The 24,067-nt window shown below is 42.2% G+C and overlaps 2 protein-coding genes across 4 annotated transcripts in view; one reads left to right on the forward strand and one right to left on the reverse strand.

Annotated features, from left to right (window-relative positions):
- The window catches only part of PMPCB (peptidase, mitochondrial processing subunit beta), a 36,167-nt gene extending 21,295 nt beyond the window's left edge, over positions 1-14,872 (forward strand). For all 3 annotated transcript variants that reach the window (XM_050323640.1, XM_050323639.1, XM_050323641.1), the window contains 12 exons: positions 1,370-1,510; positions 1,810-1,896; positions 2,361-2,490; positions 2,871-3,069; positions 3,743-3,822; positions 4,391-4,503; positions 5,121-5,264; positions 5,680-5,840; positions 6,937-7,022; positions 7,098-7,186; positions 7,414-7,489; positions 7,585-14,872. In XM_050323640.1, the coding sequence (XP_050179597.1) occupies positions 1,370-1,510; positions 1,810-1,896; positions 2,361-2,490; positions 2,871-3,069; positions 3,743-3,822; positions 4,391-4,503; positions 5,121-5,264; positions 5,680-5,840; positions 6,937-7,022; positions 7,098-7,186; positions 7,414-7,489; positions 7,585-7,649 (1,371 nt within the window). In that variant the 3' untranslated portion in view covers positions 7,650-14,872. The remainder of the gene's footprint in view (positions 1-1,369; positions 1,511-1,809; positions 1,897-2,360; positions 2,491-2,870; positions 3,070-3,742; positions 3,823-4,390; positions 4,504-5,120; positions 5,265-5,679; positions 5,841-6,936; positions 7,023-7,097; positions 7,187-7,413; positions 7,490-7,584) is intronic.
- DNAJC2 (DnaJ heat shock protein family (Hsp40) member C2) lies at positions 7,881-23,887 on the reverse strand. Its single transcript, XM_050323638.1, has 17 exons — positions 23,797-23,887; positions 23,112-23,302; positions 22,478-22,553; positions 21,456-21,554; positions 19,000-19,141; positions 17,785-17,865; positions 16,978-17,043; positions 15,096-15,187; positions 14,874-14,995; positions 13,827-13,976; positions 13,457-13,545; positions 13,301-13,370; positions 11,635-11,819; positions 10,342-10,442; positions 9,286-9,393; positions 8,496-8,650; positions 7,881-7,999 (listed from the first exon to the last, which is right to left on the reverse strand). Exons 1-17 carry the CDS (start codon positions 23,861-23,863, stop codon positions 7,925-7,927), a joined length of 1,869 nt encoding a protein of 622 aa, XP_050179595.1. The 5' UTR covers positions 23,864-23,887; the 3' UTR covers positions 7,881-7,924.
- Between the last annotated feature and the right edge of the window lie 180 nt (positions 23,888-24,067).

Below are 24,067 nucleotides of genomic sequence, written 5' to 3' on the forward strand. Positions count from 1 at the left end.
ACAGTCCCTTGCATCAGCCCAGGCTGGGAGCTGAGTGCCCGGGGAGCAGCTCTGGAAGAGGCTGTTGGAGTGTCCAGCAGCAGGGCAGGGTGGCACAGACAGGAGCAGCCGGTAGATCAGAGGGAGCGATTAGTTTGCACTTTTCAGGAGTGTGTTTCACTGAACTGGAGTGTGTTCAGCAGAGATGAACTGGGCTGGAACAGGTGCCCTGTGAGGAGGGGCTGAGGGTCTAGGGCTTGTTCATCCTGCAGAAGGCATGGCTTTGGCTGGACCTGTGGGAGGAGCTGTGAGAAGGACCTCTGCTAAACCCATGAGAAGAAGGTTGTCAGGAAGACAAAACCAGGCTTGTCACAGTGGGGCATTGTGGCAGAATGAGAGGCAGTGGGCGTTAAGTTGAAACGAGAGGAAAAACTGGATATGTGAAAACTTTTTCTCCATGAAGCAGTCAAGCAGTGGAGCAGGCTGTCTACAGAGACAGAACTGCGCAGTTTCTCACCATCCTGGAAGGTTTTCAATACCCAGATGCAAAGAGCAAAATGGTCTTGACCCCATAGCTGATCGTGCTTGGAGCAGGACGTTGGACTGGGGACTTTCAGATGTCCCTTCAAACTTGAACTGTGCAATGATTCTGAAATATATGAGTTTCGAGAGATCTTGCTATTGGTATTCCAGGAAGAGAGTAGGTTGAGAGCTGGATTTTGTACTTCCATGTTTCGGGCAGTTACATGGGAAAGGAAATATTTTTTTATTTGATACGTTTAAAATAGTAGTCTTTGAAATAGCTGATTGCTTGAAGTTTGCATTTGGGATATGGATTTGCATTTCTTGATGTTGAAAAAGGGCAATAAACCTTTTTAACCTACATCATCCCTTCTTTTCTGCCCTGCTCTGATTTAATGTGCCTTAACTGCTGGGTGATTGTTTCAGAGGTAGCAGGTTCACAGTCTCTGACCAATGGGTGACTGATCTGCAGTCCTGGACATAGGCCCTTGGGCTGTATCTCACTTCACTTTAGAAAGCAGGTTCCCAGAGGAATTCCACATGGTAAAGGATATATCCAAGGTCCTGCAGGCTCTTGCTGGCAGAGCTGGGAAACAAGCGTGTCTGATGTTAGTAACATGCTTCTGTGTCAGATTGGAGGGCAGCAGATGCATCTCCTCAGTTTTAGTAATCTTTGGGGTTTTTTTTTTTTTTTTTGGATTCAGGTTACTGCATCCCTGATGTGAAGCAGTGGTGAATAGTAGTGCTGAATGTATTTCCTTTAAATGCATTCTTTAGAAAAGATCCACAAGCATAGTGTTTAAGTTCAGGAATACACTGTTCAGAAGAGCATCTTCTGATATAACTTAATGACTGATTTTTCTTACAGTGTGTGCATGTTGGAACGGGCAGGCTCAGAGCTTCCAAAGCAGCCACAGAAGTAATCTTAAATGTTCCTGAGACCAGGGTGAGTCCGTTGGAAAATGGCTTGCAAGTAGCTTCTGAAGACTCTGGACTGTCAACATGCACAGTAAGTAACTTTTAAAGGGAAGGTTTTATTGTACTCTTCATGTGTGTTCATTTCCTTGTGGAACTAAATTGCATTTACATTCATCCTATCAACCTAAGATAGGAAAGAGGTCTTAAGGTTTTTGTACATTTGTGATTAGATTTTTTTTTGTGTAAGATGGAAATTATCCTTTTCTTGAAAACTTGCTCTGTTTAAGGAAAAAGCCATTTAAAAGTAAATCTTGAAAATCTAGGTGTGGATCACAGAGCAAAACAGAAAAGCTTTTATCTGGTAAAACGACTTTTTTTTTCTCTGTTGAGGTTGGACTTTGGATTGATGCTGGAAGCAGGTATGAAAATGAGAAGAACAATGGGACTGCTCACTTCCTTGAGCATATGGCTTTCAAGGTAAATATGAATATTTATGTAGAAGTTTACAATGGATTTCTAAGTTATTTATCTTTAAAGATCAGTGATAAGAACTTTGCCAGAATTGTGTAAATAAATTTTCCAGATTGAAATGAGAAAAAAAATAGGGACAACTAAGACCTTGGTTTCCTTTAGAAAATGAAGTCCTGTTTCTGTGTAGCTGATACACAGCTACAGATTGCACAGTTCTAGTTTTAACTCACTTTTACCCTCTTGAAATAAATAGTCTTAGAAGACACCCAGTCACCCATTTGTCGGCTTTTTATTTTCACTTGGGAGCATAGTAGGATTTATATCTGATTTTCAAGTTTGGAGATGTTAGTATGCCAGTTTTATTTCCAGAAGACTTTTTCTTTTTCATGATCTTGACCTTGACATGAAGCAGTAATGATGGGTAGGTGAATTGAAGGGTCTAATGTGATTTTCTTATTGTTCTATTTCAGGGAACAAAAAAGAGGTCTCAGTTAGACCTTGAGCTAGAGATTGAGAACATGGGAGCTCATCTGAATGCGTATACGTCCAGGGAACAAACTGTGTATTATGCCAAGGCTTTTTCAAAAGACTTACCAAGAGGTAATTGCTCTCATTCATTGGAAAATCAGCAAAGAACAAAGTGTTTGTCCAGCTTCCAAGGAGATGACACAGGATGTTACTTTTGCAATGTTACAGTCCCTTCCTTCCTGGGTGAAAAGTCCTTTCTTGAACTTCACAGGAATGTGAGAATGCAGATTTGAAAAGGAGCCAGCAGTGAAGCTGATATTTGAAAATATTTTTCTCCTCAGAGTCCCAAAATAAGATACCTTTTGGACTTCTCCCATCCTGCAAGTCTTTCATCCCCTTGCAAGTCTTGTTAGCGCTTAGTCTTTGGGGTGGGCTTCACTTTTGGAACTGGATTTTTCTGGCAGTCTGAAAATACTCTTTGCATTTCCATCTCCATCTCTATTTTCACTTAGCTGTGGAAATCCTTGCTGACATAATTCAGAACAGCACCCTGGGAGAAGCAGAGATTGAGCGTGAGCGGGGAGTTATCCTTCGGGAGATGCAAGAGGTTGAAACCAATTTGCAGGAAGTTGTCTTTGATTACCTTCATGCCACAGCCTATCAGAAAACAGCCCTAGGACGGACAATTTTAGGACCCACTGAAAACATCAAGTATGTCCAAATTTGTGTCTGTCTTTAATTGTGTGATAACTTTTATATATTGAAAAGACTAATCTGAAAACATAGGGAACAGCATCGGTTTTCATTTTTACAGCTGAGATTGTTCTCTGCACTGGATATAACAGTAAGAAGAATCCCCCTATTGCTTTAGTTCCCCTGTATGCAGGCATCAAAGGGTATGTGAACTACAGGTGTCCTCTGCATGTCATTGTTTTTTGCCATATTTTTCTCCCATTTGTTAAAAGTGCGTTTGACACAAAATTGGAAATGCTTCTTTTTCCAGTTGGTCACATGTTAGGCAGTACTGTCAGCACAACTGTGTTTGCACTGCTGTTTCAGCGTTTGTTTAGACCAGTGCAGACCAGGAGACTGCCAAATGTGCTGCTTTCAAAGGAACAGGAGATCATTAGTGCACCTGGTCTCCACCTGACTGAGCTGTAATTCTCAGTCTTCTCAGGAAGCTAGAAGAGCTTTAAAAGGCAAAATGTATCGAGTTCCTATTTCCTTTTTAGGAAGTCGCCCTTATTTTAGCTTTCTGCCTCTCTGTTCTGTGTACTGGCGGAACATTTAGTTATTGTGGTATTTTGTTGGTTTATACATTTACCTCTTTTTGCTTTAGTTGGTTTTACTGACACAGTAATGATGTCTCCATTCCTGTTTCTAGATCCATAAATCGTAATGACTTGGTGGAGTACATAACAACACATTACAAAGGACCCAGAATGGTCCTGGCTGCTGCTGGAGGTTAGTGTGGGGTATTCACCCTGGATCATGTGAAACTGTGCTTGAGACCATGGCCTAAGTCTCTGGGAACAACATGATGAATTACCCATTGTTCAGTAGGTCCTGGAAGTTCATTGTTAGCCCTGTGTGTTTTGTGCCTTCATACCCTTTGAGCTTTTGTTCCCTTTTCCTCTCAGTAATATTCCAGAAACCTTAAACTGGTGACAAGAAGTGAATTGGAGGCCAAAGTCATTCTTCCCTGTGGGCAGGAAAGGAGGGTCCTAAAAGGGGTTCAGTGTGAAAAGGGGAGTAGCAAGGAATGCAGAGACAAAGTAGTAACATTAAGGCTTGAAACTGAGACCAAACAGCTTGATTTGTTGTAGTTTTAATGGAAGGCTGTTAGAGAGAACTCAGGAGGGGGAATCATGATCTTGCTCTGTGTAACAGGGAGGTGGGAGGAATCCAAAAGTGAGGTTTTGAAGTGGGGGCACAATGAGTTACTGCTTGGTTGAGTCTTTAGACTGTGCAGCAATTTAAGTGAACTGTTTACAGAATAACATCATGAAGCATCTGAAATACCTTTGTTCAGGGGTCTGTCATGATGAACTGCTTGACCTAGCGAAGTGCCATTTTGGTAATTTGCCATCTGCTCCAGAAGGAGGACTGCCACCCCTGCCACCTTGTAGCTTCACAGGTAGTGAGGTAAGCTGTTGGGTGGCTCTGTGAGCTGGCCCTTACATCCCCTGACAGCTGCTCTCTGCTGAAGAGAGAGGGCTACTCTGACACAGACTTGGCACATGAAAGGGTTTCTTGCCCCCAATGAGGGTGATGGAGTAGCTGCTTTCCAAAGCAGTACTTTGGGTCCTTTCTTGGACAAGCCTCACTGCCATCACTTTTTATGCTTCATCACTTCCTGGAGGATTACGTCCCTTATACCTGCTGCTGCTTTCCTTTTATCCCCTTGACTATGGTGTTGGAACATTTCCACTTGTTGAGAACCACTCATTTATGTCAGAGAACCAAGGCATCCTTGTTCTAGTCTCATCCCTATTCAGATTTTGTAAAGTCATCAGATTTCCTCACTGCTGGTAGTCGTAAAATGACTTGTAATGCTCTCTCTGTGCATGTTGGCAAAGTCCTCTGAAATAGCCTCAGGGAAGACTAGTTAAGGCTGATGTTAAATTAAGCTTCATGTGCTTTGACTCTGGGTGCATGCTTTATAATCCAGTCTAATGGAAAAGTCTGCCTTCTGATATTCAACTTCCCATGTACCTGACTGTGTACAGGTTGGACTACAGCTGCTCTCTTCTGTTCCACAGATTCGAATCCGGGATGACAAGATGCCCCTGGCACACCTGGCCATAGCTGTGGAAGCAGCTGGCTGGTCAGACCCGGATACGATCCCACTCATGGTAGCCAATACTCTGATAGGTAACTGGGATCGTTCCTTCGGAGGAGGCGTGGTGAGTGAACCTGCAAAACCTTCCTGCTCTGAATGACCTTGGTGGGCTGGTGAGATCTCCCTGACTTGGGTACTGCCAGTGCAGATGAGAGGGTTCAGTTGTGCATCTGAAGAATTTGTTACCCCAGGATACTCTTAGGAAGTGGTTCTAAACCACCAAAGTAGAGGTGACTTGAGGTCTTGCCAGTCTTCATCGAAAGCAGGATGTTCTTTTATACCTGTATGTCATCAGAACCCATGGGTATCAGTAACTGTCCCTTTCTTGAACCTAAGCAGCTTTATGATTTTGGCTTAAATCTGGGCTGTGATAGTACTGCATGTTCTGTCACCATTAAATGAAAACAGAATCAATCAGGGAGATGAATAGGAAGCTTCCAAAATGCTTCATAAAATAGTATCTTTTTCTTTTGCCTCAGAATTTATCCAGTAAACTTGCTCAGATTGCCTGCCATGGTAACCTGTGTCACAGTTTCCAGTCCTTCAACACCTGCTATACTGACACAGGCCTGTGGGGACTCTATATGGTCTGTGAGCCATCTACTATTCAGGACATGGTGCACTTTGTTCAGAGAGAATGGTAAGCAAACAACTGTTTCTCTAAAAAGATGGTTTCAGTGATGGAATGCAAATTAAAAGGATATAAATAATTTAAAGAGAGTATTTTTGTTTCTCTGCTTAGGCTCATCTGGAAAAACACAAATGCATCAAATTCTAAATTTTGGCACCCAGTGCAGAGTCCCAGCAGCCAGTTTGTGCCACCCTTACTTGGAGTGAATAGCTTAAGATTTAGGTTTTGTTTTCTTTCTCTGCCCTGGAAGAATGACCAGGCACTGTAGTTGACATAACAGCATTCCTTGTACAAGTACATATGGTGGGAAATTTTGAGCTGTTACATACGGAATTTTGAAACCTGGGATTCTAGATAATATTCATGCATCTAAGGCTTAAATCTATTGAAGTATGTCCCTAGGTGCAACTTGTAAAGCTTGAACTGCAGATGTGATTAGAAACAGACATATGTTATATAAGAGCACTGATTTGGAGTGGATGAAGTTAAAACAGAAGTTGAAAGAAATCTTGAAAATACGATGTTTCTTTAATCACATAAATCACTACCATTATTCTGTGAGATCTCTCTTAATAACTCATGGAGGAAAAAGGCATGACTTTAGCTGTCCCTTTACTGCAGCTTAGCACCAGAAAAGATACCAATAGTTCCTGGGACAAGAATCAAGTGCTGAGATATTTGATGCACCCCCCTGTCCTCATGAAATGTTCCTTATACAGAGTGGAAAACAGAAGAGCCGGGAAGTGATGGATTGCCTTCTAGCTAATTACCTCTGATTGCTTGGCTCTTGTTTTCTTAGCAACACCCATTCTCAACATAACAAGTACACTTGGCTCAAAATATACATTTAATAAAACAAAACACAGCTCTTCTAAGGGGAAAAACTCACTTTGGGGTATATTGGCATGCTTCCCAAAACCCAGCTCTTATGCTGCCTCTTTGCATCCTGTGCCTTGTTTCCATGCCAAATTCTTCTACCAGCTCTGTCTATAGAAGAGAAGCGCCTGGTAGGTGCAGGAGTGTCTGTGCACCTCTTCATTGCAGGCAATGTTGTGTGCTACAGGTTACTACTACTTAATGCCTTTGGATTTCAACTGTTTTTCAGGATGAGACTTTGCACAAGTGTTACAGAAAACGAAGTAGCTCGAGCGAAAAATCTTCTAAAGACAAATATGCTGCTACAACTTGATGGTGAGACTTATGAGAACTTTCTGTTCTTTGTGGAGTTGCAGGCTGGTAACTGAAGCATACTTTCCCCTATTGTAGGGTCTACGCCAATCTGTGAAGACATTGGAAGACAAATGCTGTGTTATAAGCGCCGAATCCCAATTCCCGAACTTGAGGCAAGAATTGATGTAAGTGGCAGTCATGTTGAAACTTTTAAATTAGGCCATTGACAAAATTATTTGCTACAGAAAGTAACAATACAGAAGTTGACTGTTCCTGGGTGAGAAAATGTTTGTTTCCAGCTGAGAAAACTTTGAAGTGTTTTGTTGCCTGTTCCCCTGGATTATACAAAATTAAGGTCACAGTTTTAGATGGGATGGGATGGTAACAAAGACATCTCTTTTACCCCTTTTAGGCTATTGATGCCCAGACTATTAGAGATATCTGCACAAAATACATCTATGATAAGCATCCTGCAGTTGCTGCTGTTGGTATGTGATACAAGTTTCCCTGCCTTCCCATAACCCCTCCATACCAATCACTATCAGCTGAACATGTGTCATGGCCAACTTTCTTTAACTTCCAGGTCCAATTGAACAACTTCCAGAGTATAGCAAAATCTGCAGTGGCATGTATTGGCGCCGTGAGTAGTGAATAACGAGAACTTTCAGTATATTTGAGCTTTTTAAAAAAAAAAAAAAAACAAACCAGAAAACCAATAAAAAACCCCACAACAACAAAAAAAAAAAACAACAAAAAAAACCAAACCCACCAAGCAACTACACCTGTTTAAAGCTTTTGAGTTGTATTTGAGAAGATTAAATCTCAAGAACCAGCCACTCCTGTGTGTCTTTGTACTGAAGAAAGGAATGGAAACACGTACAGTATTTGCATTTTTATTACAAAACAAAGATTGTCAGTAAGAGTCATTTCTTGACTTTAGTAGCATTCATCACTTGTTCTTGAGCAGCTTTCTTTGCCTTGACCATTTCAACGAGTTCCTGGAGAGTTGTGGGAAAAAAAACCACACCAAACAATTTAATTAAACATTGAATGTGTTAACAGTGCTACAGTTTTGAACCTACATCTATTCACTGTGAAACACTCTTGCTCTCAACATAGTGAGAAATCTACATAGCTTAATGAAGCAATTTCTCTTAGGAACAAATCAATTGATGGAAGGTCAATGCTCATCTACCTCCCCTGCAGCAGAATAGGGATAGGACTTTACAGGAGCTTGGTGTCAGACTGTAAGACAGATTTCCTGAGACAGACTTTCCTTTCCAGATCCCAGAGCCACTACTTTCACCAAGGAATATTTAGTCCTTAAAGCTCTCTAGGGGTTGAGTTACCAAAAATAAAAAAAAGTTTCTCCATAAGGTTCCATCAGTTTGCTGCTGTCAGATGCCATCTCTGGTAGGCAGTGCAACAGTAAAAGCAAAGGATTCTATCGAGACCTGGGCTGATGGCAGTCCCAGGAGAGGTGAGGTCCCTTACCTTGTATCGCTTCATGCAGTCTTTTTTTGTCCGGCCTGGAACAGCTGCTGCTATTTTCTCCCATCTTTCAGGAGTATTTACTGGATAAGTCTTCAATGCTTGTTCTAAAAGTTTTTGTTCTTCTGTAGTCCAAGGGGATGAATCTAAAGGTGATCCTGTTTTTAAATGCAAAAAGGATAGTAGGAAAAATATATTTAATAGAAGAGTCTATAAAGCCTAAGAAAATATCGTAAAATCTATTTAGTTGGTTTAAAATCCATGCAGTTTTGAAAAGCCCTGAAGAACAACCAAGCCTGAAGCTGATTGGACAAGTGGCCCTCAGGATCTCTAGAACAGCACAGGGAAGTTAGAAGGGAGTGTCTTTTGTTGTCAGCCAGGTGTTAGATTGCTGTAGCTGCCCTCCTAAGCCACAGCACTAGGGCAGCAATGTAGCTTTTCCTTTTGCATTTCAGTAAGGAACACTCAGTAAGGAAACAGCTTTCTGCAAGTGTCTGGAAAACCTGACGAGACGTGTGGGGTTTCACAGGAGACCAAAAGTTAGCTGTATGATGATCCTATATCTCAAGTGAATCCCCTCAGGCTTGCTGTTCCCTGAAAGTGTAGCACCCTCTGAGGAACAGGCGATCTCAGCACCAGACTTAACCTGTTGCCTCACCAGGAAACATTTCACTGTCACTGTGTAGCTGGATCACTTACTGTGTTTGTAAGCAAGTCTTGAGTCTGGGTTACTTTCTTTCTAAGAGGCACAGGGGGGACAAGTCTACAAGAAGGGCTCCCTTTTCAGCTTTACCTTCAAATCGCTCCGAGGGGGCAGCACTGTCCATCTGAGGCACCACACCGTGTTCTTTTTTAAATTTGTCAAATGCTTTCTTGTTTATGTCATCTTTTTGATGAGGGTCTATGAGTAACAGACATGGAAGAGAAAAATTATTGCAACAGTTAAAGCCACGTGTAGTAGTAAAAACATTGTGTAGCACATTATTAGTTTACAATAACCACATAATTAAAACTATTCCTACTTCCTTTAAAATGATGATAAAGAGGTTGATAGATTAAAACAAATAAATCTTTCAGGGTCCAATAAATATGGAGCCAAAGTGTCAGGCTCTCCAACCCTATCCTGCTTTATACTGCTCACAGGAATACTTGTTCCATATAATCTTAAGCCTGAATCTGCAACTTCAGAGAAATTCAGAAGGATTATTCTCTCAAGTCAGGGCTGTGGCACAAAACTCACATATTACCCAGGGTATGAGCATGTCAGAGGGGCAGGGACACTGGGGAAGTTCAGGTAGATGGTTTGGAATGGAGAAGCCTCATGAAAACTTTGTGCAATATTTTTTTGTTGTTGTTGTTGTTCTGTAGTGAAATATATAATTTCCTTAAGACCTTATTCTAGAGCTCTCTAAGCTTCATGTATCATTTTATTATTATTCATTTTCAAAGAGGAGATGAGCCACGTTAATTTAGGTGTCTTACTCTGGTGTTTTTAAAGTATCTCTAGAGCTTCATCAATTCCATTTATTTTAGATGCCTTCCTTCGTAGGGAGCTTTTCCAGAGGCCCACTTGTCTCTAGCTGAGCCCAGGCAATGCATGTGGCCCACAGACATCTGAGCATCCAGCTGCAGTGAGACTGTTCTCAGAGTCACTCAGGAGGTGGTAGCTTACACAAAACCCATTAGGTTGAAAACACTGAATCACATAAATGCTCCTCTAAATCTCCCATCTGAACTACATTTCTTTGGGGATATACAGATTTTCTCAGAAACACAAAGCCACTAAAAAAAAAATGCAGCTGTGCAGAAGCATACAGAACATCATATGGCAAAATAAGGTAATATATACCAAGCTTTTGGAGGCTCTTGGCTTTATTGATGACATCTTTTGCTGTTCGTTTTATTCCAGTAGTAGAGTGCAAGTTCATGTAATTGGCAATAACTTCCCACCTAAAGCAAGAATAGAAAGGGTAAACCAGCATATTTATCTTCATACAAGTGATGGTCAAGCTCCTGTACACATTTTATACCAAATCCTAAGTGTGATCATACTTAAATGCATATAAAATGTCAGGGTAACTATTCTGGAAAGGTTTCAGTTACTAACTGAAGAATTCAGTCAGCGGGAGTGAACTTTAGCTGCCGATACAGAAAAGTGGGGTAGAATGTAGGTGAGTGCAAACCTCTAATCCTCAAAATTCTGCTCAGCTGCTGCTTTCCTGAACTCCCCAAACACCTCTGACATTAAATACTGCAAGGTGCACTCAAGGGCTGAGAAGTTACCAACCCTGTGTCCACTGCTCCCCAGAAGGCCTAAACATCAGGTAAAGGGGCTTAAGCAGGAGAGAGCTAGAACAGCCCCATAGCCCCAGAACTATTCCTAGTGCATTCTTAGAAAATGGAAAGCAATATTTGCACCTGAACAGACAGGAGGATGGTGTCTAGGCCTGTGTTCTCAGTGAGCACTGACTGCTGAGCTGCACAAACAGACACTGGTATTGTCTCCAGAGAGTATGGCAGATTTTTTTTTTTTTAAGTAAGCCTCAAAGTCTTGTAATTGAGGCCTCAAATCTGTGAATCCCAAGTGGAAGAAGACATTTCATTCCTGGGCAAGAGCAGAATTTAAAGCATACTCCTGTTCTTGATGCTTATCAGTAAGCTGATTGCCAGTGCTGCTTTCTGTAAATCCCAACCTTTCCCTTTCCCCCAGCTTTGTTTTCCTCCTACCATGTAGAGGAGAAAGCAGCCTCAGTCATTGTGGAGCTACTGGAAGTACCTTACACACTTGTATTCCTACCCAGCTGCATCCCAGTCACTGCTCCAGTTTTGTTCTGTGCTTTAACGACTGACCCCGACCCTGGAGTAAGCCCTGTGCAAACACGCACCTCAGCACCATCTCGGTAATGGACTGAGGCCCCAGTCTGGGGGAAACAAGGTACAGGACCAGAGCTAACTCCAGTGACACGTGAAGTGTGGTACTAAGGGAAAACAAACCACTGGCTGCTCAGGAGTCAAGGAAAAGGAGGAAATTTAGGGAGTCCTCATACTGACACCGTACTTAGGTCGGTCTGAAAGTTATATTATGCTTGTTATTTAATTAAAAATTGTTAGTAGAGATTTTAGCACCGATCCCGAGGAGTACCTTGAGTTAGTCCCTGCTGGAAAGAGGTTCACAGCTTTAATTAACAACTGTAAGTCATCTTCTGGCCAATTTTTGCTTCCCCCTCCACCACCAGTGGTTGACTTTTCTGAACTCTTTGTTGCTTGGCGCATACGAGCTTCTGCCTCTTCTTTCTCTCGCCTTATTTGTTCATTTATTTCTTCTATCTAGGGATTGTAAATAAGCATTATTTATTCATTTACTGAATTTTTACATTTCACAGTGACACAAACCCCTCTCTCTAAAATCGCTTTGAGCCTTGAATTTTGCTTAGTTTCTGTTTTGTACATGATACAAAAGGAAATGGAGGTGCTTATCTGCTCCAGTATTATTTCCCTCCATCCCATGCATAAATTTGGCCACCCCAGATTAGGAGTTCAGAAATCCATCACAAGTTCCCTAAGAAATTACATGAAAACTCCCAGAATTAAAGCAAAACTTCAGACCCTAGTGTGAATGTCCAGGCTAACACCTGACTTAGTGGGACAGATCCACAAAAGTAATAAAAGCCTAAAGCGACCGGTGAGGGCAGTGAAACATCCATGTTGAACACACTGATTCCCTGAGCCTGGTTATGTCAGAAATTCTCAGAACAGTTGTAGTTAAGTTAGTAACTAAAATCTGGGTTGTTGCAGTTAATGCTTAGAGTTTACTCAGAGTTAGATGGCCAAGTGTAGTTTGTTAGCAAGCAGTTCAGCAGAATTTAAGTTACTCATTGCACATTTTTGTGACCTGTAATCACATCTCGAGAAGGTGGTGTGACACATCTTTAATTACCTGCTTCCCAGTTCAGTCTTGGCAATATTAAAGGAGCTGTGCACTGATCCCTGTTGGCAGATTGCCCAAAATAGGTTTCTCACTCTCTGTCTCAAATAAAATCTTTCTGGCAAAAGGAAAGTTATCTGGCAGATAATTTTTATTAATGCAGAAATGGAATAGTTTTAACAGACAGAAAGGGGACTGTCCTGTGTTTGGAACACTCTCCTGGAGAATGGAAGATTGAATTCAGTCCCCTAAAGAACAAGAGGGATTTAAGTTGACTGGTGAGTAAACCTGACCCTGGGATGGAGGCAGATCCCCACCAGGAAAGAAAGTTCAGAGCAGTGAAACCACAGTGGGTGAGAGAAAGCAACTTTTTCTGCAGGATGTAGGTTCAGCCTTATTAGTCCAAATGGCTTTTCCCTGCTGGCAAGTTTAGGCAGATCCTTGCTGAGTTTTGTAAACCTCAATTGCAAGTGTCTTGCTTTTTCCATTGTTTGGTATGCAACCCACTGGCCCTTCCAGTGCCTACAGCCTGCAGCACTGAAGTCCTTTTGTGGATCTAGCCCCAGGTCAGGGATAGTAGGCTAGGATTTTTCTTGCATAACAGAATAGGTTAAGACTGCCCTCCTTCCCCTGAGGGAACTGCTACCCGTTGTTGGGCAAAATGGAATTCCTCTACTGTTTCTGAATAAAAGTGGATTAATTTCACCAGCCATGAACTGCACTGTGTAAAATGGAGCAGAGATCACACTGCCTGGGGACTCTGAAACTCGAGTCTGTGTTTAACAAGCAGGATTCCACAGCAGCTATGTTGTATCTTACTTCGATTCGGTCATGTTGATTCCACAAATCATTGTTATTTTGATTTGACACTCAGCATAATTACCTGTTTTACTACAGCCGCCTTTCCTCCTTCCCTTGTTGTGGATGTAAGTGCTTCATTCAAGCATTGCAGACTAAAAATAAATTATTAAGTTACAACGGAGAGCTAGTGGAAAGATGGGTATCAAAAGGAGCAGAAAGCAGCAGCAGGAGGACTTACCTTGCCAACTCAAGGCGATCACAAAGCTTTTCCACCTCCTCCATCATTTTAACACAATCTGCCTCATTATCAGAAAAGTAATTCCAGTTCTGGAAGCAGAAATACATGTTCTACAGAGTTCTTGAACTATTGTCCTGTTCCTTCAGCCAAAGGCTTAACACACAGCATCCTTCAGCCACTGCTGTGTCTGGACCCATTTGGTCTCAAAGCTGTTTAAGTATGTGTTTGAGCACTTTGGTTTTTAGTAAGCCCACTTTCCATACCCATCTCCAGCCATAAGGACAAGCAAACACGTGATACAGTCTAATCTAAACACACACAGTAATTTCACTGATGTAACCTGTATTTCACTGTAATTGTAGTTAAATACCTTGCACGTTGTTCTCAGTTTTTGCCTTTCTTTCTTGATTGCTTTCTTCTGTATCTCTTTTTCCTTTTTTGCTAGTAATGCTTGCTGCCTAACTTCTTCTTCCTCCTTTTCTTTTGCTAACCGTGCTGCTTCTAATTCTGCTTGTCTTTGCTGCAACCAAAAGGGAAAAAACCCAAACAAGTAAAAAAACCCTCAACAAATCACACTGTTACAAGGCCATTCAGTCATCCAATATTAAAATGTGTTGGTTTTGGTTTGGATACAGTTCTGTTTGTTTTGGTGGAGTTTGTTTTAAAATGCATCAATACTTTAATGTTTGGTTTTCCAAGGATTCTGAAGGAAGATGATGACACATACAGCAGTTGGAACTGAGTAATTAATTAATTGAGGCATTAATTGAGTACCCTAATTATGCACTGTGAGGACCCCCAGGTTACAAATCCTCACTTCCTATACAATGAAGATATAAAACTGTGTGAATTTTCTTATGGCTGCCTCAGGAATATAAGCTTGGAAGAATGCAGTGCTCCAGCACTTCTCTGAATCATTATTAACATAGTATTTTGCAGTGTCCCAGCACTGTCTTTTAGGTTACTTTTTAACATCTTACAGTTCCCTTTCACTCCTATACTTTCAAAGCCATCTTTTCCAAACTGTTAATATTAATCAGCTATGTTGCATTACCTCAAAGTGTTTCATACCAACCTACCACTCCCATTCCACAGATGCAAGGCAAACAGCCATGGCCATTTTATGCAAATGCAAAGTAGGGCACAGACCTTAACACCTGCCTCGAAAGCAGAGGAAGTGCATGCAACAGGAGAATTCAATTTTAGAAGGTTTTTTGTTTCAGATCTGCATTCCTTGCTTCTGTCTCATTCTCAAAAGGCTGTCAGTCTTGCACTGCCTGCTGCACAGGCAAAGACAATGCATCTTTAAATCCCACTGTGTTTCTGACAGTAGCCTCTGACACAACTAGAAGCTGAAGCAGTGGATCAGGTTTGAATGAACCAGGGTTTTTCAATCCAAATAAAGTCGTTAACTTACTTTTTCTTTTGCCTCCTGTTCTTTTCGTTTTGCTTCTACCTTTGCTTTCTTCTCTGCTTCCTTCTTTGCCTTTTCTTCCTCCTTAAATTTCTTTATCCTGGGATCACAGCTGTATGCATTGTCTAATGGAAGAAAGGAAACATCATGTATAGAAGAAAAACAGGAGATTTCCACTATTAGCTAACAAATCTCTCTTTAAAAACCAGCAGTTTGTGTGCTCACCAACGAGAGTCCTAATTCTGTTCATTTCTTCTTTTTTCCTCAGTGCTCTGGCAGCTCTGTTCTGCTTCTCAATCCACCTCCTTTCATCTCGACTAGAAGGGAAAGCACAGTTCAGTGCTGATGCCCTTCAGTGTCACTTAGAAATTCATCAGCAAACTTTTTAGAGTTTCCCCCACACAGATGCTCTTCTGTGAATACTTCAAAAATAGACTTCAAAAAATGAGGTTCCAGGCCCCAAGCTCATGTAAAAAATGCTAAGTGTTTACATAGTTACATAAACCTGACAAACCAAGCTGCTTATCTGTCATTGCAGGGAATCAGATCATGGGCTTTATTTCCAAAATGCAATCCACTTGCTTACCTAACATTAAACCTCAGCAAAACAACAGAAATGCTGGTATAATGTTTAATTAAAGGACAGCAATATAAGCAATGCTGTTTATCTCATTTTAGAGAATACAGGCCATGTCAAGTAAACCCATCTGCACAGAAACAACACTTTCCACAAAGCTCCGTGACACTCTGCTAAAGTCATGGCAGATTCACTCCAGCAGAATACAGCTCAGGTAAAACAGAGGTAAACTGGTTGACTAGATAATCTGAAAATATTTGTCAGTGCTGTCAAGAAAGAGGCAGGTTTTTAGTGGGGGTCTGCAGTCTCATCCACACAAGCATATGGACAAAAATATACGGGGAGGGCAGCTGGACCCAGATGGTCTTTGAAGTCCCTTCCAACCCAAACCATTCTGTGATTCCATACCTCAGAACAAAGAAAACAATCTCCATAACAGAGTAGGAGACTAATATGAGTAGACTGAAGCTTTAAAACATGAACAACATCGCCTTTGGCAAGAAGGGTAACAAGAATCATGGCCATCTGAACAGCTGCTGAAATGAAGTTCTCTCTCAAGTAGAGCAGACTAAGGTACCACTTGTCTTTACAAAAGGACACTAATGACAGGAAGGACCAGAAAAAAAAGGAGCTATGCAAATAATTCAAGACTCTTCCAATGAGAAGGCCAGAGATTCATCTGTGTGATTTATCACAAGTGAGGTGGAACTGATTACAGTGCCTTCACAGAATCTTCACAGGAGAGAGAACAGTGGGTCCAGTGAGGCTCAAAAAATTTAACAGCAGGAAGAGGCACTAGAGAAGAGAAATTAATGCCTCCCTACAGCTAAATATGTCAGCTTCTAGCACAAAGCAAGCCAGCCACTGAATCTAAATACAAAACTGACTTATATCCAAACTTGGAAGAAGAGGTTCATACAATGCAAGTTAAGGTTATACAAGGATGACTAAATGAAAGGTTGCATCCTGTGAAATGTGTTAGGCTAAATGATTTGGTGCTCCAACTTGAGCACTCTGTGTTTAGAACTGTAGGAAGGATAAAAATAGAATGTATTTTCTGAGTCCGAGTAATTCCGCAACTATCATTACATCACCAAATCCGTGCTTTTTATTAACATCAAGCCATCAAAAATTCATCTCTCCAAATTCTATAAAGTATCATTTTCTCAGTACAAGTTGAAGAGTAAGAGAGAAATGATACTTGCTTACTCATCCACTCTGCTCTGGCTCCAGGTTCAACCTGTGCTTGGGACTGGCTGGAACTGCAAGTCTGAACTTAACAGAACACACATTTCAAAGCACCTCAGACACCTCTGTGAGGCAACCAAGAACTACTTCAGTTACACAGATAAGACAAAAAAGCCCACAGCCAGTCCACTTCAAGTCCATGACTGGCTCCTAAGCTGGGAGAGTGGAATGCAGACTTAGCTTGGCTACCTTGCTTCCTGTGACTTACAGTCTAAGAGACAACTGGAAAATCTTGCTGTATCATCTCTTAGTCTCCTGTCAAATTTCTTTTTACTTACATACCATTCTGCTTTCTCTTTTTCCTCTTCATCTAAATAGGAAAACTCTCTCCAGGAATCAAAATTATACCTAAAGTAAATTTAAGGGAAAAAAATGAATGAAAAACTAGCAAATCTATTAGAAATCATCTACCTTTTTTCCTATTACGATCTGGTAGGCAACTATATTACTATTTATAATTTATAATACATAATTTACAATGATACTGCACCTACAGTGATTCCACTGTGTTTACTCAAAGCACAAGATGTTCCTGAAAGTATTGATTTACACCTATCTGTGATGTGGGACAGAGTCAGGATGGGCTCAGTCTTGCCAGCTCTAAATGTCTACAGTGCAGCTGTCTGAGCTCCCATCACAGGCAGTGGAGATGCAGTGCAGACTGTGGAGTTCAGAGAGAAATTAATGTAATCTTCATGCAAGCACCCCTACTTAGCAGGGAAGTCAGACCACAAACACTGACTTCACTGGACTAGACACATCTCCCTTTACTAAGGGAGTTTAAACACCTAAGACATCTCCACTAAAAACACAAGTTAGGTGAGATGAATTTCTAGTCTGTGGGTCAGCTCAGTTCACAGCCATTGTGCTCAGAAGCTCCTGCTGCAACCAAGAATTTAGTCTGGATGGATTAGCCAGGAGAAAGCCAGCTCATTCTGTGGGAGGCACAAACAGCTGTGGGGTAATTCCATGATATTACTGGGTCAGAACAGCCCACAGCCAACAACCCCCACACCAAAGGGTCTGCAAGCCCTTCATATCACACATCTTGAACTCTGTGAATAGAAACAGAGACATCAGCTAACTTACCAAAAGGAATAGAAGGCATCTACCTCTTCAAATGAAGAGTTCATGTCCCCAAGTTTAGGTACATTTTTCTTATTTGACCACCTGAAAATAAATGGATATATTCAAGAAATAATACGTGTAACCTTACTTCTCAACATGGCATTTGTTAAATTCAGAATCAAAATACCAAATTGGAGGTTCCCTCCCACCAACACAGAGGGGCACCAGGAAAGAGGAAGAGAACAGGACAGTTCCTCCTAAGCATCCTCCAGACTGGGCATTTTTTGTGGAGTTCCCCCAGAAAAGCAACCTCCTCCTGCCTTGTGCCTACAAGGATGGAGCACAGACTATCTTTGTAGATATTGAATTCTCCCCACACATTCTTCTGGGAGAGCAGCTGACAGAAAGTGGACAAAAGATGTTCTGTGAGTAACTCAGCTCTGTGGCAGGCTACAGGAACCCCCACACATTCTAATGGAGCACAAGGGAATAATGCACACTCTGCCTCCACTGCATTTTTCCTAGGGAAATCTTCCATAGGCTCTAGAATTTGTTGTTCCACGACAAAGCAGACAAAGCAGCCATTTCCAAGCAGAGAAGGGAAAAGCCCATGTGACAACCAGGTCTGAATCTCTGGAATACTTGATCAAAGATTTGATAAGACTACTTTAAATAACTATTGTTCAAAACATTGCAAAGGGCCTCACACAAGGGGGCACTTCTTTTTCATACAGGGAAAAGGTGAAACAGGATTCTGTTGTGACGCCCTTAATACAAAGTTAATTACCAAGCATGAAGCAAATGCAGAAAAAGAGAAGCACCAAATATTGATAGGTACATTTATCTTCTCTTTTAACCAGTTTAATTGTGAACATAACTACTGTCTGCTGTTAATATCTCACTCTCATAAGAAAAACATCAAAAAGTAATTTTTAGTCAGTAGCATACAAAGACTTCGCATTTTAGGTAATTTTAAGATGAAACAATGTGTTGTACAAAAAGGACAGCAGGGAGAGGAGAAAAGATTTTTTTTTTTTTTTAAATCTCATGGGACAAACTCAATGCCACCAATGTGACAGTTCAGATTATTTTAAAATGAAATAATAGAGAACTGCACTATTTTACTTGTATTACATTTCTAGCAAATTAATACGTCTCTTGTTACAAACACAAAGTCAGAAGAGTTTGCAAATGCTGATTCCCCAGCAAAAGAAGAGGCAGTCTGACATGGCTTACCTGGCATTTCTCTCAAAAACAGGTGAGAAAACTTCAAAGAAGTTTTCTTTTGCTTCACTTTTGGAAGGTACAGAGTTATCAAAAGTAGGATCTATGCTGTTAAATGCTCGTCGTTTCACGGGATCAGATAATATTTCATATGCTGAAAAAAAGTTACCAGACATAAGGTTCTAAATGTTGAAAAAGATGCTGTCAGATCTGCCTTTGATCTATTGTTCTGTACAGCTTGATACTTAATTATTTCAGTGTCATCAAATAGCACTGCTGTCTATTCCTGTTAAACTAAGTAGGAGGAAAATGTTTATGAAAAAAACACATTTAACTGCTGAGATGTAACAAAACATGTAATATTTAAAATACTTTTATAGCAGTAAATTTGGTTCAGGCACTGGGAGTTTGGGCCTGACATCCTCAGGCTTTTATCCAGCACCAGATCCTTGCAGACAAATTGACAAAATAGGTCTACTAACGCACAGAGTAAAAGCAGTTTTTGAGTTAATATGACATCAGAACTGGCAGGAAAATGAGCCATTCATTGGAATTTTTGCAGCTCATTATGAAGTTGCACCAAGACTTGGAAAGGATGTAAGTCACCACACAGCTACTGGATGAAACATGCACACGCTCCCGGTTTTCCTGTTCTTACAGGCCCAAAGTTGGGGAGCATCACGTACTAATCTTATATCTTGGAATCATACACACTACAGCTTCAGTAAACTGTTACTTTTTCACAAGGAAGGGTGGTGTTACTTGGTCTGTCAGTTCTACAATGACCACTATTTTTCAGTAAGAGTGAAAAGTCAAAGGAATCAAATTCATGTTGTGATCATTCATGGGCTTCTGTGCCTGCATCCCTGGACAGAGAACACTGCACCACGAAGTTGGATCCAGGAGGTGATAACCTGGAGACCTCGGTGCTCTGCAGTTCTGTAAACTGATCTCACTGCCCATGTTAGTGGAGAGAGGAAGGAATGCAAGTGGCCACCAATGAGCTGCTGCCTGCCAGTTTGCCCTTCCCTTCTAGGAAGGGACTTCCCTCTCTCTAAATACTTTCTCTATTCTCTAAATGACCTCAATTATCCTCTGCATGGAAAGCCAAGAGCCTCAGTAACCCTCAAACCATTTTCCTGATGCAAGAAATTCTGTGCACATCCATTGGTTACTCTTCCACTCAAGAGACATCCCTTCTGTACAGATCCCCAGTTCTACTCCCACATACTCAGTTTCCCCAGCTCTGTATCTCTTGCTCATCCCTTTGTCAGATCCAGTTCTGAATCCCACCTATGTACTCAAGCCTTTCCAAGTTTCTTCTCCCCGTTCCATTACTGCTTCCTCCTACTTCACGCCCCTCTTTCCTACAGCTGCATTCCTTCCTTCCTCCAGAGTGCTGCCTGGAAGCATTACTCCTCTTCCTTGCTACTTTGTGCTTTCCTTTCAGTTTATCCTCACACTTGGATTGTAAGCAGTTAAGAGGAAGATTCTACGATTCCATCATATTTTGCTCTATGCATGTAGAACACAGAGCAATTCCTAAATTCAGGTGCAGGTTCTCATTATAGATATCTGACAGTTTTCTGACAGGACAGCAACTACAGAGAAGAAATTTTCTTTGGCAATTTTTTTTCCTTTTGACAACTCTAAAGGAGGCTGAAAACAACATCAGTTTGTCTAACATTTCATACTAGCCAGTATTGTAAGAAGACATTCAGAGAAGAAAGTTTAGAAAGACAAATTCCAAGATTTCCTCCTGCTTCAGCCTTACTGAGTGAAAAGAACGTGTTTGAAATAAACAGAAAAGCCAAGTTCCAAAGCATTTCTAGAGACCTAAGTCATACACCTAGAACAGTCCCTAAGGTTTTGGAATTGGCCACCAGTGGTGCTCTGGGTCACAGAACCATTAAGGTTGGAAAAGACTCCCGAGATCACCGAGTCCAACCATTAACCCAGCGCTGCCAAGTCCACCTCTACAGGCCAGAGGGAAATGTCACTCAGCTGAGTTCACTCACTCATCTGAGGGCAAAAACGAGCAGCTGAAGAAACTGATATCCTGGATCAAATCAAAAGATGTTCTGCTGTCAGAGCAAGCACATTAGAATTCAGATTTTCCAGCTGCTGGTGGTGCCTTAGGGGAATTGCTCCATCACACTCCAGTTTATCCCAGGTAAGGGGACACCTCCCGTGGTTCATCTGAGCAAGCACTACTACAAGTGTCACATTTTGCCACCAACTGGCACAGCAGCCAAATGTCTGTGTTACATTCCCATTCTGCTTCTACCTGGAGGGAAGTTACATTAATGCAATGTCTCTGTACTGAGGCAGTTTTCTAAAATGAAAAAGACCTTCTCCAGCTTTTTAGTCATTAACAATTCCTTAAAAACCTAATAAAGCACAAGAAATATGTTTCTGATTATCGAGCAGATTGAGAGAATATCTCACAAGAGAGATCAATTGCTTACCTTTAGTTATGCATGTAAAATAATCATTATCACCTTCTCCTATCTGTTCCCCTGCAGCTTTTCGCTTGTCTGGATGATGTTTCAAAACCATGGATTTATCTAGCAAACAGATGCATTGCATTTAGAAATGCTTCACCACTAACATTTCAAACTAAAAAGCAATACAGCAATTCCAATTGATATTTCTCTGATTACATACTTAAATAAAAATCAAAAAACAAACCCTCAGATCTGGAAGAAAACAAGTATGAGTTAATGACTTTTCTTTGATTTAACACTATTGTCAAAACTAAAATGATTTCATCTTTGCTGGGACGTATAACAATCACAACTCAGAAACTCTATTCCACCTCAACACCTGAAGAAGTACTGATTCTCTGGGAATTATTCTAGTATTATGCACAGCAAAGCGCTTCAGCAACTGTGAGTGTACAGTTGGCTTCAAAACTGAAAAAATAAATAAAAAAATAATAAAAAAAGGATTTCAGACAATAAAAAATTAGCATTCTGTCCATTTACTGAAAACAATCCAAGATACACTGGTGCTGTCAACCAGCACGTGCATGAGGCAACGTAATTTCCCGTGTAAGTTGGTGATTCTCTAATTTCCACCCTATTTCATTCGGGAGTATCCAGGGACAGTGATTCTGCTCACACCAGCACAGTTACACTGGCAACTGTTCACAAGGTCAACTCACACACCACCAGCTTGTCTCATAAAGGCTACTCAACAATCTTCAGAGTGCTTTTAAACCTTCCTCCACTAAGCACTTGCATCCCTCTTGCAAAGCAGAGGCACACTGCGTTCTAGAAAAAAGAGTTCTGAAGCCCAACATGTTCCTTCATGTGCAAGTACCACAAAATACCCCCAGGCACCTGCACGTGCTCCTGCATCATGAGGAGGCATTTTTAGGCCTGTGAAACAGTAAAAGGCTTGTTCATAACATGCAGGTATTTTCAGGTGAAAAACAGTTGTGTACATTTGAAAAAAGAAGTGAAGCTTATAAAGGAAAAGTACTTACGAGCTGCTTTGATTTGTTTCTGAGTAGCCCTGTATCGGATATTTCCGAGCCCAAGAACTGCATAATGGTCTTGATTCTGAGAGAAAAAAACCCCACAAAGCCTAATAAACACTGATAAATAAAACCTAAAATGTCACAACACATGCAGAAAACCAGTTTTCCTCCCCAGTCTCTTAAAAGCAAGAGAGAGAATTCTTCCCTCTCAATTAGTATTGGAAAAAGGCTGCAGGAACAACTGTTGTAGAAGCCATAATTATTGAATATGTAAGTGTCAATAAATTAAGCCACTGTTACAGAAATTCAAGTAGCTTAATCCAAATTGTATTACAGCACTAGAAAGTTCAACTATTGAAAAACTGAATTGGTGCCTTTAATATTAAGAATGCCAACGTAACTCCAGGGTAAGGTGGTGACAGGGAGAAGAGACACTTCTAACACTTTTCAGGTGGCAAAATAAAAGCAGCAGCTCAAGACTAAGATCTTATCCTGATGTGTTTGCCTTCACAAACCAGATACAATGCTAAGGGACACAAACCAATTCAGATGGGGGTGGGAGGGGATCCTTAGCAGCTGGGAATGGCAGATAATTTCAATGGGCAAAAACAGTTGACACCAATCTGTATCGACTGAATACCTTCCAGTCCTTTGGGTCGAGAGTTTTTAACATAGGAAACTCTTCAAGCTGCAGTTCTTCATCCCCCGACTCTTCAGAAAGCTCCTTCTCATCTTCCAGCTCCTGGAAAGAGGCAGAAACATTTATGTTTCTCCTCTTAATAAACGCTTCAAACCATCTTCCCACGGGTTCCACTTGACAGAGCACTGACGCTACAAGCAAAAACACAAGAGCAACTTCACCTTCTGTGCCTTTTTTTCCCTTTATTTCTAATAAAACCCCACCAAACCCCATAAAGGTGCTGCATCACACAAGGCTACAGATCGCCAAATCTCCTGGTTGGCTCTACAAGCACCAAGAGCCAGCACAGCCGTGCCCGTCAGACGGGACCTCCGGAGCCCCGCGGAGCCCTCGCACCCTCCGAGGGGCTCCGGAGCTGAAGGCACGGCCGCGTCCGGCCACATCAGACCCAGCCCCGCCGCCCCCGGCGCGATAACCGCGGCAGCCACGCCGAACTGGGCTGATCTCCTCGCGTTCCCGCTCCCCTCCGGCAGCGACCCCGCACTTGTTGCTCCCACGCGGAGCGGAGCGAGCGCCGGGGAAGGCGCAACACGCGAGGAGAACTAAAGCCAAACGAACAGCCGAGCTCCCCCAGCCCGGGCGGTTCCCCCGCTGCAGCGCGGGCGGCGGTGCCCGCGGTACCCACCGGCGGAGAGCGGCCTGGCCACGGCCGAGCGCTGCCCGAGCCCGGCGGGGCCGCGCAGCAGCGCCATGGCCGCGCTGGGCCCGCCCGCCGCTTCCGGGGCGGCCGCGCCCGCGTGCGGCGCCATAAGCGGCCCGGCCCGGCCCGGGACAGACCCCGCGGGCCCCGCCGCGGTCCCGGCCCGGCCCCCGCGCCGCTCCCGCGGCCCCGGGCGGTTCCTGCGCGGGGGCGGCTCCGCCGGCGCCGCCCGGGGCTGGCGGGGAGAGCCGGCGGC

This window comes from Myiozetetes cayanensis, unplaced genomic scaffold (assembly GCF_022539395.1).
Source record: "Myiozetetes cayanensis isolate MyiCay16 unplaced genomic scaffold, myiCay2020 scf3, whole genome shotgun sequence".
Taxonomy (NCBI): Eukaryota; Metazoa; Chordata; class Aves; order Passeriformes; family Tyrannidae; genus Myiozetetes; species Myiozetetes cayanensis.